This window comes from Mustela nigripes, chromosome 1 (assembly GCF_022355385.1).
Source record: "Mustela nigripes isolate SB6536 chromosome 1, MUSNIG.SB6536, whole genome shotgun sequence".
NCBI classification, from domain to species: domain Eukaryota; kingdom Metazoa; phylum Chordata; class Mammalia; order Carnivora; family Mustelidae; genus Mustela; species Mustela nigripes.
Genome location: NC_081557.1, coordinates 203,447,135 through 203,461,866, shown reverse-complemented (window position 1 = coordinate 203,461,866; position 14,732 = coordinate 203,447,135). Strand labels below are relative to the sequence as shown.

The window sequence follows — 14,732 nt, the reverse complement described above, 5'->3', positions numbered from 1 at the left end:
CACACACTGGCCTGCTTTCCCTCAGAGAGCTTCTGGAATAAAGGGTCTGTTCTTTCATGGGAGCCCCTCCTGGATTTGAAACATCTCAATGAGAAGTTAGTAAGAAAAGGTTGGTCCCAAGGCCTGAAGATCTGCTGCTGTGACCACAGTCCCAAATGATTTTCCTTATCTCACTGCCTTACAGTGTTAGAAAGTAAATTGTCCTCAGTACCACATAATTTCATGTTAGTTTCAAAGCTTCATCCTGTGGAAATAGTTAGGATATAGCTCACTTGGATCTGCCCCTTTAGAATGGGACAATTTTTTAAAAGATTTTATTTATTTATTTGACTGAGAGAGGGAACATAAGCAGGGGGAAAGGGAGAAGTAGGCTTCCTTTGGAGCGGGGAGCCCAACGTGGGGCTCGATCCCAGGACCCTGGGATCATGACCTGAGCAGAAGGCAGCCACTTAACAACTGAGCTACCCAGGAGCCCCTAGAATGGGACAATTTTAGAATGAGCAGGATGTTTGAGCTGCCGCGTTGTGATCCTGAAAAGCCCTGTTGTGGATTCCAGCCTCTACCCTCCTCACAGCTCTTAGCAGGAGTTGTCAGCCTGAAGGGGTTTCTGTCTTGGGTGGGGACATCCACTTCCGGCCTGCCCAGCCCTCCGAGTCCCAGCCCCTTAGCTGCTTAGTGGGAGATCCTCAAAACTGCTGTCCGGATGAGGTGTTCACGGGGCCTCAGGGCCTTGGGGTGAGAAGATGGGGTCTGGGCCTGGCCCTGTGGGCCTCCTACAGTCTCACTGGGCCGTGGGGGAGTTGTAGGCAGTTGCGGCATCAGTGCTGTCTTGGTGAGGAGTGCCAGGGGCCAGTGCTATGGCTGGCCCAACCCTTAAGAGTTCTTAGCATCACAGGACACAATTCAGCAAAAACCATCAGGGAACTCTGAGGAACAAGATTCATTACTCACAGGCCCTAGAGGGTACACAGCACACCAGGGGCCACACAGCAAAGTCATAGCTAGAAAAAGAGAGGGTGCAGGCTTTGCCTTTAGTACAGTGTGAGGATGGGGGTGTGGGGGTTTCAAGGTTTTTCTTTTATTGGCTAATAGAAGTCCTAAAAGTGGGAGTTAGGGTTCAGGAAGGGAGAAGCAGGATCAGTCACAGGTCAGGTGTCTAGATGCCCCTGGCCTATCTGGAGGGGGACCTTCACAGGTGGGGGTGGCTTTGTTCCTTGTTTGGGTGTTTTGCCAATGGCTTGTCATACAGCAGTCAATATAGATGCCTTTTGAAATGAGTGCCTCAACAATCATAAACTTAACATCAGGCATCTGTACTGCAGTAATTTTTGGTGAGAATGGGACAACATATGACTAATAGAGCAACCTGCTCGCAGGAAACCCATAGCCTTATTTTTACACTGCAATTAGGCAGGCCTGTTCTGTGGAAGACCTCTGTGGGAATAGTCCTAATGTTTGGATGGCCTTTTCTGAATTTTAGATTTATGTATCCCACTCAGTGCTCTTTACTTGGACATCTGACAGTCCTCAACACATGCAAAACAGAGCTCCTGTCTTCCTGAAACCCACCTCTGACAGCCTTTGTGGTCAAGGTTAATGTCAGCATTTGCTCTCCATGAGCTCAGGCCAACAGTCTTGGCATTTTCTTTAACTTCTCTCTTATTTTCATCTAAGCTCTTAGTACACCTCTCTGGCTCTGCCTTCACAGCACAGCTAGCAGCTGACCGCCCTTGCCCTCTGCTGCTGCCATGTGGTGCAGGCCCCCCCTGCTCCTCCTGACATTGAACCAGGCAGGGGCTTCCCAAGGGCCTGCTGCCTCCACCTGCCCCTTGGCCTGTTTTGCACCCGGCTCCCAGAGAGGGTTTGCGCACTAAGTCAGGGCACATACTCCCTACACAGAGCCCTGCGACAGCTCCCAAAGATGCCTGCAGGTCTGCCCATGGCCCCTCCCCAGGCCTGGGAGCTCCTCTTCCCCTGCTCTCGCTGCACCCCAGCCTCCTTGCTCTCCCAGAGGGACTTCCTTGTGCCACTCTCCCCCAACCCTGCAGCCTGCTCCCAGGGGTCCACAGGGTGTGCTGCCCCATTCCTCTGAATCAAAAACCCCCACAAAACACAAAAAAGCGAACTATGAAAACTTGAGTCTACAGAAAGGAGTGTAATGAGCTCTGTATACACACCCATTTGGACCAAACAGTTACCAAAGGTTTTTCTGTGCTTCCTTCATCAGCCCCTTTTCGAGGAGAGGGGTAGGGAACAGGGATTAGGGAAAATCCCAGACAGTTGTTTTAGCCCCCAGGGCTCAGGAGGCAGCTGTAAAACACCTGGGCTCTTCTTCACCTGGACACAATGCTGTTCTCAGACTTAGCAAATTTAATACTCAATCCACATTTCAGGTTACCTGAATTTTTATTTTTATTTTTATTTTATTTTTTTAAAATATTTTATTTATTTATTTTACAGACAGAGATTACAAGTAGGCAGAGAGGCAGGCAGAGAGAGAGAGAGGAGGAAGCAGGATCCCTGCTGAGCAGAGAGCCCGATGCGGGACTCGATCCCAGGATCCCGAGATCATGACCTGAGCCGAAGGCAGCGGCTTAACCCACTGAGCCACCCAGGCACCCTTACCTGAATTTTTAAATGTCCTCCTACACTCGATCTACTCGGATCAGGACCAGCATGGTCACGTGTGCCATTTCTTGTCTCCGACCTCTGACCCCATCTTGCAGGAGACCCCGTGTCCTGGGCTTACCTGTTTTGTGATTGTGGGGTTCCTTGCCTTGTTTCCCTTTCCTCCATATGTCTAGAGACTAGATCTTCATCATGCAAGCCCCATTATCCTGCTCCAGCTCTTGTCTCAAGGGCACTTCCCTGGGTGGTGCTGCCCACCTCACGCCCCATCTGCGGTACAGCTGGATGGTCAGATTTAGCAAATAAAAATGCAGGATGCTAAGTTTGCATTCCAGATAAACAATTTTTTAGTATAATTATGTCCCAAGTGTTGGAAGAAACATTCTTACAACTACAGGCATACATCTCTAAAAAAAATTTCTCTATTTTTTCAGATAAAAATTTTATCTAGGATTTTCCTGAACATCACATTTGGCTGGACGCCCTGCCCTCGATCTGGCTACCTTTTGCGATGAAGTCATGTTGTCCTCACATCTGTGACGTTCTGATGGAGCTGTGGGCTGAGTGGTGTCAGCGTGCTCTTTCTGTTGTGAATGTCCCCATAGTGGTCGTTGAAATCGCTTTTTAAGTACTCTCAGAAGATGGTGATTTTTTCTGTGTTTATCATTTCTTCCACATGTATTGGGTAAAATTTTCTGTAGAGAACTTTCCCTCTTCAAGAGGACTTTTGTTCACCTTACCCCTCAAGTCTTCCCTGTGGTGTTACAGCATGGTCCATAGGCCTTCCCTGCTCAATGTGCATAGCAATGCTCCCCCACCCCGCCCCGCGCCCACAGTGCACATCCCCCCTGAGGTGCATGTGTACAAAACGCCGCCCCCGTCACCAGGGATTTTTATGTCTTTCTCATTCCTGTGTCTCCACAAGCCAAGGACAATGTGACCGAGCATGTGCTTCACAAATATTTATTCAGTTGGATTTTTGGATTAATGAATATTAAGGTTTAACTTTTGTAAGTTCCAAGACAATTATATGAAGACACGGCTTCACATACCTTAAAATTGGAAGTAATAATCCCAATTCCATGATAGTATGTTGGAGATTTAAAATGAATTTAAATAAATCACATTTAAATGGAAACACACATAAATAACTTTTTTACACAAAATGTATCGAATAGCATTTATTGCAAACCCATGCAAGGTCTTTGTACACACCCGCAGTCTCTTCGTCTTCACATTAACTGTACATGTTGGATCTTGTTAGTTCCAGTTTATAGATGATGGAATTGAGACTCGAGAAATAGCCATTAGTCAGTCTTGAGCTTTCCAATCAGGCTTCCTCTTTTAGACTCAAGTCTAACTTTTTTATATTCTGGCTGCCTTTTTGCTTGCAAACATGACACAATCGACTTCCATAACTGAGTTACAAAACACACTGTGTTTCAGCCACTTTGTCTTACAGGACGCTCTTCTTGTCTTACCTTGAGATAGAAACCCACTAGCCTGCATCTCTTACTAGTGGGCGATTCCGCAGTTCTTAGGTGACCTGAGTAGGGACTTCTCATCTGCAGCAAACAAAGGCATCAGTGTGGAAGCACAGCTCTTCGCACCTGAAATCTTCCAGCCCCTCTCCCCTCTCTCCTCCCTGCACCCTTCCAAGTCTGTAAAGCCAGACCCTCTGTCCTCCCTACCTGCCGGGCCTCCTCTTCCAGAGAAACCCCCGTGAAACCACACAAGAAAATGCCAATGCCCGTGCAGCAGGCAGAACAGAATCTAACCTCTTAACCTCTGTTGGCTCTGTGTGCCGAGCTGAGTGGGCTCCTGCTTTCGTTCTCCCTCAGCCACATGCAAGACCCTCATTAAAGTACAAATACAGAGTTCCTATAAAGGAAGATTTATAGTGCAGGTCCTGGCAGCAGCAAGATAGGGGCTTGCTGTGAAAATTGTTTAGCCACTCTGAGCCTTAGTTTCCTTGTCTGTAAAGTGGACCTAGTGCCTGCCTAACAGGGTTGTGCTAAGATTTCAGTATTAGCAGTCCTTTGAAGTGTTTTGCATGGTGTCATCATGGTTAGTGCTGTAAATGATGACTCTTAAGAATCCCATATCCGGGACGCCTGGGTGGCTCAACGGGTTAGAGCCTCCGCCTTCAGCTCAGGTCATGATCTCAGGGTCCTGGCATTGAGCCCCGCATCGGGCTCTCTGCTCAGCGGGAAGCCTGCTTCCTCCTCTCTCTCTCTGCCTGCCTCTCTGCCTGCTTGCGATCTCTGTCTTTGTCAAATAAATAAATAAAATTAAAAAAAAAAAAAAAGAATCCCATATCTGAGGAGCTCACAGTGCAATGGGGCAAGCCTACTTTTAAGGTAAATTACGTACAGATGTGGTCCCGGCTGCGGCTGGTACATGAACAGGAGTAGAGAAGGAACAGAGAAGGGGCAACCCCCTGCGTGCGAAAGGGGCAGTTTGCAGAAATCGAAGGAGGAGAATTGCAGGCAAGAATGCAGCATGTGGTGTGGCCCCATACTGTGAGAGGATGTAGCACTGTGTGCTGGTAGAGGAAAGACAATTCAGTGGGAGCCGAGGGCAGAGTTTTGGGAGTGTGTGCTGGGAGAGCAGGCAAGAGAGCCATACTGGGGAGCATGTCAGGGGTCCAGAGAGTGTGTGCTCCAGTCAGGAATGCGAGATGTGACTTTCCACAGGGATGGGCTCTGAACAGCTGGACGGCCTGTCTCAGCTTCATCATCTCTAAGTGCAGAGAAGTAGCACCTTCCCACAGGATCCCACTTAACCTCCATGAGCATCTTAGAAGAAGAATGTCTACACGGTAGTACTAGCAAGTGATACCTGTCAGTAGAGCAACAGAACTATTTTTCTCTAAGGTCAGAAATTCTAAATTGTCTGAATCAGTGAATTTCTTTTCATCTTCCAGGAAAGTTCTGTTTCAAATCCTGAAATGTAAATGTCCTGTTATTTGTTTTAATGCCAAGGACTTTGTGCGAACAGTGCTGCAGTGTTTTGGTAATGATGGCAGCTGGAAGCATGGTAAGTTTTAGTTTTTATAATCTCTTAAAATGAACTCTCCAGCAGTGATTCCTCCTGAGAATGAGACATGGGGAGGCAGGGACAGGACAACTCTGGGTGCCTGGCCATGTGGCTCCAAAGCCCCAGCTGTGCAGCCTTGTGCCCCAAGGGTGAGGGGGCACTTTCCCTCTGTGTTTTAGGTTGTTTGATTTTTTTGCAAATATATATTACTTTTTAAAATTTAAAATAAGAAAGAAGTGACTTATGCAGAGTGGTCAGATGGGGTGTGTTGTTACTATAAATAGTTTATAAAGCCCCTACGAATTAAACTAAAGTCTAAGGGCACCTGGGTGGCTCAGTCGGTTGGGCATCTGCCTTCAGCTTAGGTCATGATCTCAGGGTCTTGGGATCGAGTCCCAAATCGGATTCCTTGCTCAGCAGAGAACCTGCTTTTCCCTCTGCCTGCTGCTCCCCTGGCTTGTGTGCGCGCTCTGTCTCTGATGAATAAATAATTAAAAAAAAAAAGAAAAGTAAGTAAAGTCCAGGCACATGAAAATATCCTCAACATCACTCATTATCAAAACCACAATGAGATACCACCTCACACCTGTCAGAACGGATGGAATCAACAACACAGGAAACAGCAGGTGTTGGTGAAGATATGGAGAAAGGAACCGTTGTGCACTGGTGGAAATGTCAGCTGGTGCAGGCAGTGTGGAAAACAGCACGGAGTTTCCTCAAAAAGTTGAAAATAGAGCTACCCTGTAACCCAGCAGTTGCACTACTGGGTATTTATGCAAGGAATACAAAATACTAATTCAAAGGAATTCATGCAGCCCTAAGCTTATAGCATCATTATTTACAACAGCTAAGATACAGAAGCAGCCCAAGTGTCCATGGAGAAGATGTGGTGTAGCTACACACAGTGGAATAGTACTCAGCCATGAAAAAGAATGGACTCTTGTCTTGTGCGATGATGTGGATGGAGCTAGAGAGTATCATGCTAAGTGAAATCAGTCAGAGGAAGACATATACCATATGATTCACTCCTATGTGGCATTGAAGAAACAAACAAGCAAAGGGGAAAAAGAGACAAACTGTAGAAGATGTTTACAAAGTTTTCTTCAAAAACTCAGAAAACTGAGCCGTAGGCAGATGCTTAACTGACTGAGCCACCCAGGTGCCCCTAGACTTCAGTTTAATTCATAGGGAATTTATAATCTATTTATAGGGGAAAAAAACAGGAGAGAGAATATATAGATTAAAAAAAGAAACAGGGGTGCCTGGGTGGCTCAGTGGGTTAAGGAAAAAAAATTGTTTTGATTGTACAAAATTTCCAACATGTACAGAATTACCTGTGATACAATAAGAAACGTATATTTAGTCTTTGTCCCTGCTTCCTGGCACATGGTTTCTAAGGCCCTTGCAATCCCCAGAGTGCTAAGAGTGTCTTTTGTGTGCTAATGAGAGAAATAGGAGCTGGGGACCACTAGTCGGCTTTGGGATGGGGCAGTGGACAGAATGACCACGTCAGGCTTAGTCATTTCGACTTCAAGTTCCCCACCCCCACCCCCGGGAACAGAGAAGGGATGGAGAGGTGGTCTATCGCAGTGGCCAGTGATCTCATCAATTGCATCCAGGCAGTGGAGCCTCCATAAACCACCCCTGCACAGGGGATAGTGGGGAACTGGAGGGCTCCCAGGTTGGGGAGCATGTCTGAGGGCTGGGCAGGTGGGAGCTCTGTGCCCCCTGCCTCACACCTTGCCCTGCGTGTCTCTTCCATCTGGATGATCCGGAGTTGTGTCCTTCATGATACATGGGTCATGAGTTAGTACAGGTGCTTCCACAGTTTTGCGAGCCTGAGCAGGAGGTCATGGGAACCCCAATTTATAGTCAGTGGGTGGGAGGTATGGGAGGCATCTGAAGCAGGGGTGGTCTTGTGAGGCTGAGTCCTCAGCCTGCAGGTTCTGCACTCACGGTAGCCAATGTCAGAGGGGTGCCAACTGTCAGATGCCCTCGCTGGGTGCCAGAGGTGGTGTTGGAAGGCAACATGGTACCCATCATCCAGCTTCAACAGTTTCCAGCTTATGTCCAGTCTTCTTTCCTCTGTATCTCCTCACAATTCCAAACCCCTGCCTCCTGGGTTAGTTTGTAGCAGATTCCAAGCATCTTATGATTCCTCTGTAAATATTTCAATTATGTCATGGAACATGAGGGTTTCATTTTTAAAATGATGCAGTCATCATCTCCCCCAGATTAGTGGTAATCTTCCAGTGTTACTAGATACATCTGGTCAATGTGTGCGCTGCCCCCCTTGTCTTTAAATATCATTTGTGTTTGTTTTTATGTTCTTATGGTTTATGTGACTTGGGATCCAAACAAGAGTTAGGGTTAGGTTACCCTGAAGCTGGGATAGGTGTGATATGCTTCTTATTTCTTTCTCTCTCTCTCTTTTTTTTTTGTGGGAGAAAGAATCTTTTTTTTCTTTTAAGATTTTATTTATTTATTTGACAGAGAGAGAGAGAGAAAGAAAGATCACAAATAGGCCAGAGAGGCAGGCAGAGAGAAAGGGGAGAAGCAGACTCCCTGCTGAGCAGAGAGCCTGATGTGGGGCTTGATCCCAGGACCCTGAGATAATGACCTGAGCTGAAGGCAGAGGCTTAACCCACTGAGCCACCCAGGTGCCCCTGTTTCTTTTTTTTTTAATCTATATTCTCTCTCCCTGTTTTATTTTCCTGTAATTACTTTGTCCTTGTGGATGGAACCAGCTTGTTTATCGAGTAGGATTTCCCAGCATTGGATTTTTCAGAATATATTCCTTCTTGCTGTTTAACACATTCTTCTTGCCCTTCTATTTCTTTTTCTTTCTTTTTTTTTTTTTTTAAGATTTATTTATTTATTTATTTATTTATTTATTTGACAGACAGACATCACAAGTAGGCAGAGAAGCAGGCAGAGAGAGAGGAGGAAGCAGGCTCCCCGCTGAGCAGAGAGCCTGATGCGGGGCTCGATCCCAGGACCCTGGGATCATGACCCGAGCCAAAGGCAGAGGCTTTAACCCACTGAGCCACCCAGGCACCCCTTGCCCTTCTATTTCTTATAAATTGGCAGTTGGATCGAGAGGCTTGATCAGATTTCAGGCCTGATTTTGGGGAGGGCAAAACTAAGTCATGACCCTGACCCTGACCATGACCCTAGGTAGTAGTGGGTCCTTCTGTCAGGAGATAAATGATATCTGGTTGTTTACCTCTTTTGTGGTGTTTGAACTCATTTCATATGTTGAATCTACCTCTGTGCTCTTTCCTATTTATCACTTTATCTAGAATCTATTTCCAATCTCATTTCTTTTTTTCTTATTTAAATATGATAGACAGAGATCACGAGCAGGCAGAGACAGGCAGAGAGAGAAGGAGGGGAAGCAGATGAGCATTCTCTCAGCAGAGACCCTGATGTGGGGCTTGATCCCAGGACTGTGGGATCATGACCTGAGCCAAAGGCAGAGGCTTTAACCCACTGAGCCACCAGGTGCCCCTCTCATTTCTTTTTTTATATCCCTCTTCCCCATCATCTGTATGTATCACATCAATTGCCTTAGTGTGTTACCAGTTCAGCTTTTACTTTTATTTTTTTCAGTTTCTGTTTATGAATTTTTTTTTTTTAAAGATTTTTTATTTATTTATTTGACAGAGAGAGATCACAAGTAGGCAGAGAGGCAGGCAGAGAGAGGAGAGGAGGAAGCAGGCTCCCCGCTGAGCAGAGAGCCCGACGCGGGACTCGATCCCAGGACCCCGAGATCATGACCCGAGCCGAAGGCAGCGGCCTAACCCACTGAGCCACCCAGGCGCCCCTGTTTATGAATTTTTTTGTTTTATTTCCCGAACCCTTTCATTTCTTTGTTCAGTTCTTATTTTTCTAAGCCCTCTCATTTCCACATATTTGTAGTTCTGATTTATTTATTCTTCATTGCTTTTATCATTTTCTCAGATTTTCTTAGCTCTTTTTAAATCTGTCTCTTTGGCCTTTTTCTTTCAACTACTGGCATTTTCTCCTTGGTGAGGGGTCTTGTCCTGGGGGCTTGAGTATGTGAGGCAGAGGAGTTGACAGGAACCAGCCCCCAGGCCCTTCCTGTGCCATCACAACTTCCCCAGGAGTTTTCAAGAATGTTAGCAGAGCCTTAATTTTGGACCATTAGAGCTCTGAAAAGGCAAGCAGAGTGAACTAGTCTGCCGGATCAGTTAGCGTGGCCACATGGTGTTGGGTCAGACCATGGGCAGCCAATGTGGGTGCAATTCCCAGAGCACTTGCCCATGTTGTTCCAGCCAAGGTTCCAAACGTTGGGGACTTCCCAGACACCAAATAAAAAAGTCACAATACCGGATCCATTGACAAACAGAAACTTCTTAGACAGCATAATTTAAAGATGCCAGAAGATATAATATTTAGTGTGTTGTGATCTAAGACTATAATTTTGTTTAAAAGCAAACTACTTGTTTTTAATGTAGCATTATTCAAAATGTTTAAGTAAGTTGGGACACCTTGATGGCTCTATTGGTTGAGAATCCGAGTCTCAATTTCAGCTCAGGTCATGATCTCAGAGTCCTGAGTTCAAGCCCCAGATTGGGCTCTATGCTCAGTGCAGAGTCTGCTTGGGATTCTCTCTCTCTCCCTCTACCCCTGCTTGTGCTATCTCTCTCTCTAAAATAAATAAATAAATCTAGAAAATATAAAGTAACTTAAAAACGCAGTTTCTTAGAATTCAGATTCATCTCTCAGTTTATTAGTTCCCCCCTTTTATAGCTTACCTGTCAATGTTTAAAATACTCTGGCACTAAAACTTACTTAGCAGATGTCGTTTTTGTTTTTCACAAAGCATCTTCCCATATGTCTCACAGAGATGTACAGCAACCTCTTCCTGGGTTTTTGGATAAGAAATCTAGTACTTAGGGACAGTAACAGCCCAAGCTCCAGGGGTGGCATTGTTTTACATACCCCAGTGCGGCAGAGATCTGGGGGGGAGGGGTGTCTCTCAGGTTTTCCTCTCATCAGGGGAAATGCCCCAAATGCCAGGCATCTCTGTCCTCACATACATTGCCCACTGCTCCGCACCCCTGAACTTGGCAATGAGGACACTTATGCTCTTTCTTCAGATCACAAGACTTGGGCTCCTGGACACCCTGAAGAGGGGTTAGGAGCACCTAGGAAGACAGCCCAGTGAGAGGTGCAGGGTTGGAAAGCTGGGGAGCAGGGGCGGGGGGCTGATGGGGAAGAAGAGGCCAGAAGAGTACCGGAGGGTTCTCATCACCACCTCTGAACATTTGTGAGAGGTCCAAGTTCCATGTTAGTTTAGCCCCCCTCTTCGGCTATCTGGGGTCAGTTCCCCATGGGGATTGCCTGTATGGGACCTAGGTCGTGGAGGCTGCTCGTACCAAAGGCTCTGAGTTCCTCAGGAATGGTGGAGCATCATTTTGGCACTCAGCTCCATAACTAGATGGCAATGCTATTATTATTATTTTGACCCTTGAGAAAAGGATGGTTCTTCAGTTTTTGTGGAGTGATCAAATGGCCTTTTTCTTTGTAGTTGTTCATTTTGTAGGGCTTGATCCCAGAATTGCTGCCTGGCTTATAGATCCTGGGGATGCTTCACCCTCTTTTGAAGATTTAGTGGCAAAATACCTTGAAGGCTCCATCTCTGTTAATGTGAACAGCACATACGGGAATTCCTCAAGAAATGTTGTGGTAAGTTGTGTTAAGATCAGGGTTTACCAACTTAGTCAACCCAAATTTTTTCCTTGAAACTTCTTCCACTTCATACAGTCCTGTAATAAAAAGAACATTGCTGACATTCATTTTCACTTATTCTGTACAAATGCTTTTTACTCTGATGCTTCCGGTGGAGGATATTGAATTAATATGGGTGACTTCTATTCCTTCATGGAACTAACTCCCTGGGAAGTCTGTTCACAGCGGGATTCTTCTAAAAGGACTCTCTGGGGTCAGCGAGCCACATGCTCTGTGTCCATGAGCTGCTCGTAGTGCTGGTGGCCCGGCCACCACACAGAGGCTCTGGCCACACCTCACTCCATGTGCCCAGGTGGGTTTTCCCGAGGCCTGTTCTGGAGACACACCGATTTGTTAGGAACTACGTCTGCAGTAGCCATGGTACTCATGGCTCTGGAGCAAAGTCCCCGAGAAGGGGACCCCCAGCTGGCCACTTTCTTGAGGCTTCCTGTGTGCAAATCAACAGCAACACGCTAGACGCATGAGTGGGTGAGTGTACAGGGGCTCAGGGAGCACAAGTACTGGCCGTGGGCTGGGAATCACTGGGGCAGAGTGGCTGGTGAGGTGAGGGCCCTGAGCCTCTGGGAGGTCTGCTCGCTCCTGCCCTTCATCCTGTGCCATCTGTGAGGGAGGATCTGAGTCATATGGGGACTTGAAGGTACAAATGCAGAAACTTACTGCGCCTTAATCTGAAGATGTGTCTGAGGAATATGGGGGAGCTCACAGACTCAGAGGGAAAGCAGTAACAGGCTGCAGAAGACATGAGCCCTCAGGCCCCAGGCCCAGCAGTGAGCCATTTGTCACTTTTGTTGAAGACCCACAGGGAGTTCCTTCACTGTGCCACATGTGTGCCCCTTGGTGGGGGTAGAGGACATGAAGGTGAGTTCTACTGATCTTATGATGCTGGGAGGGGAGCTTCCTCAAAGAGTAGCCGAAATAGGGATGTGCCCACCTCCGCACTACCAGTTCCAGTTTATAGAGGAGAAGACCAAGGTGCAGAAAGATCAATGTGTATGCCATTGCCCAAAGTCAAGTTGAGGCTGTGGTTCAAAGTGTGCACTTCTGACTCTAAAGTCTAGTTTCTTCCTAGTGCATCTGGGGACGGGAGTAGCCACGGTAACAGAGCAACAGCCACAGAGGTGTTTTCTCCCTGTCAAGGAGCCAGGGCCCCACACCCAGGCTGTAGCAGCTACTCACGGTGCTGGGGACCCTACCCGTCCCACCACTGCCCATGTGCTGTTGCCTCACCCAGGGCCCTCGGCACACTGCAGGAAGAAAAGTAGGGGCCCCTGCGAACTCGCACTTGAATCTCTTGACTTGAAATGTGTCCACTGTGAAGGCCTGCAGTGCGTGAGGGGTGGGAAGCGAGAGCCAGGCCCACTCTGTGCTGGCTGAAGAGGTGACAGGAATTATCTGGGAGAATGCAGGAGAAGTCTGGGCCAAGGGAGCAGCACGGGAGCTGGAGGGAAGGGTGAGATTTCGAAGGAAGGTGTGGGGTAGAGGGGTAGCTGTGTCAGGGGCTCTTTCGGGAAGGTGCTGGTACCCTTTGGAGCTCAGTCTTGTCCTGGTGGAGCCCTGGCTGGAGAACCACTCATAGTGGGAAGCTCATCATGAGGTCTCCTGTGGGAAGCTCATTCAGGCAGGAGTAGACATTCTGCCCCGATACCAGTCGTGCGTGAGAGCCAAGGCTGGGGATGAGGAGAGTGCAAAGGCCAGACTACATCAGCCCACTGCTGGCTCCTCATCCTGGGGTTTCTCTGGCTTGGGGCCTTGAGGCCAAAAGTGGAGTGTGGGGAGTTGTTTGGCAGAGCGAGTGATCCGGCAAGGAGAGTCAGGCTGTGTGTCGTGGGCTGCAGCCCTGATCGTCCATGCTCAGGCCTCTGGGGCTGATGTCTGGGTGAGGACGGATGCTGAGGTTGGCCACGTGGCTCCTCAGCCTACTGGGGCACGTGGGGGGTACGCATCTGTCTCTCCCACCGTGTGATCTTTGCACCGTGGACACTCTGCAGTTCCTGCAAAATGAGGAAAAATCCGGGTTTGGGGGAGAGGCTCCAGGTAGCTTGCACTTGCCTGGTAAGAAGGCTGTTGTGTAACGTGGGAGCTTGCCCATGGGAGCTATTTGGTGAGGCCGCCAAGAGAAAGATTCTGCCATGGAAAGACTCATGCCACCTAGCTAGTGGCATGTCTGCCATGGAAAGACTTATGCCACCTAGTTAGTGCCCATTTCTGTGGGTTGTGTCCCTCCCTGGATTTCGATGAACATTGCTGCAAGTTTGCCTAATCTTTCATTCTTTTGATCTTTTAAAAGAATCAGAATGTACGTGTGAACCTGAAGACACTCTACAGACTTACGATGGGCCTTTGCTCCCAGCTGAAGGCAAGGCATCTCGTAACTTGGGTCAGCAGGCACTCCTCCTCACTCTTCCCCAAGAGCATCTTTTACTCCCATCCATGCTCACAGCTGTACAGAAAACAGAGCAGTGAATCCTCAGGCCAAGTAAACTTGTGCCTCACTCATAGAAGGACAGGCCACATGTTGGGACCTGGAGGGGTATTCTTTTTTTTTTAAGATTTTATTTATTTATTTGACACAGAGAGAGAGTACAAGCAGGGGAAGCAGCAGCAGAGGGAGAGGGGTAAGCAGGCTCCCACTGAGCAAGGAGCCTGATGTGGCACTTGATCCCAGGAAACTGGGATCATGACTGGAGCTGAAGGCAGTTGCTTAACCAACTGAGCCACCCAGGTGCCCCAAGGACTTGGAGTTTTTATTTTTATTTTATTTTTAAGATTTTATTTATCCATTTGACAGAGATCAGTGGTGCCCTGGACTTGGAGTTTTTAAAAAATGTTTTCTGTAGGCTAATAACTGTAGCATTTTTAAAAAGCTACCAAATGAATTGAAATATTTCTTTTTTAAAAAAAGTTTTTATTTATTTATTTATTAGCGAGAAAGGGAGTGCGTGAGTAGGGGGACTGGACTTGGAGTTTTAAAAAAATGTTTTCTGGAGGCTAATAACTGTAGCATTTTTATTTATTTTTTATTTTTTTTATTTTTTTAAAGATTTTATTTATTTATTTGAGAGAGAGACAGTGAGAGAGAACATGAGTGAGGAGAAGGTCAGAGAGAGAAGCAGACTCCCCATGGAGCTGGGAGACCGATGCGGGACTCGATCCCGGGACTCCGGGATCATGACCTGAGCCGAAGGCAGTTGTCCAACCAACTGAGCCACCCAGGCGTCCCAACTGTAGCATTTTTAAAAAGCTACCAAATGAATTGAAATATTTCTTTTTTAAAAAAAGTTTTTATT

General features: G+C 47.2%; 1 protein-coding gene across 2 annotated transcripts in view; it reads left to right on the top strand.

The window, feature by feature from the left end:
• Positions 1–9,675, top strand: part of HAUS3 (HAUS augmin like complex subunit 3) — a 42,823-nt gene extending 33,148 nt beyond the window's left edge. The window contains exons 7-8 of one of the 2 annotated variants that reach the window (XM_059379520.1): positions 5,555–5,667; positions 9,334–9,675. In XM_059379520.1, coding sequence (XP_059235503.1) covers positions 5,555–5,667; positions 9,334–9,350 — 130 coding nt within the window. In that variant the 3' untranslated portion in view covers positions 9,351–9,675. Of the gene's footprint in view, positions 1–3,062; positions 3,377–5,554; positions 5,668–9,333 lie in introns of those variants that run through there. The other variant, XM_059379526.1, reaches the window with a different exon arrangement.
• Positions 9,676–14,732: the final 5,057 nt, after the last annotated feature.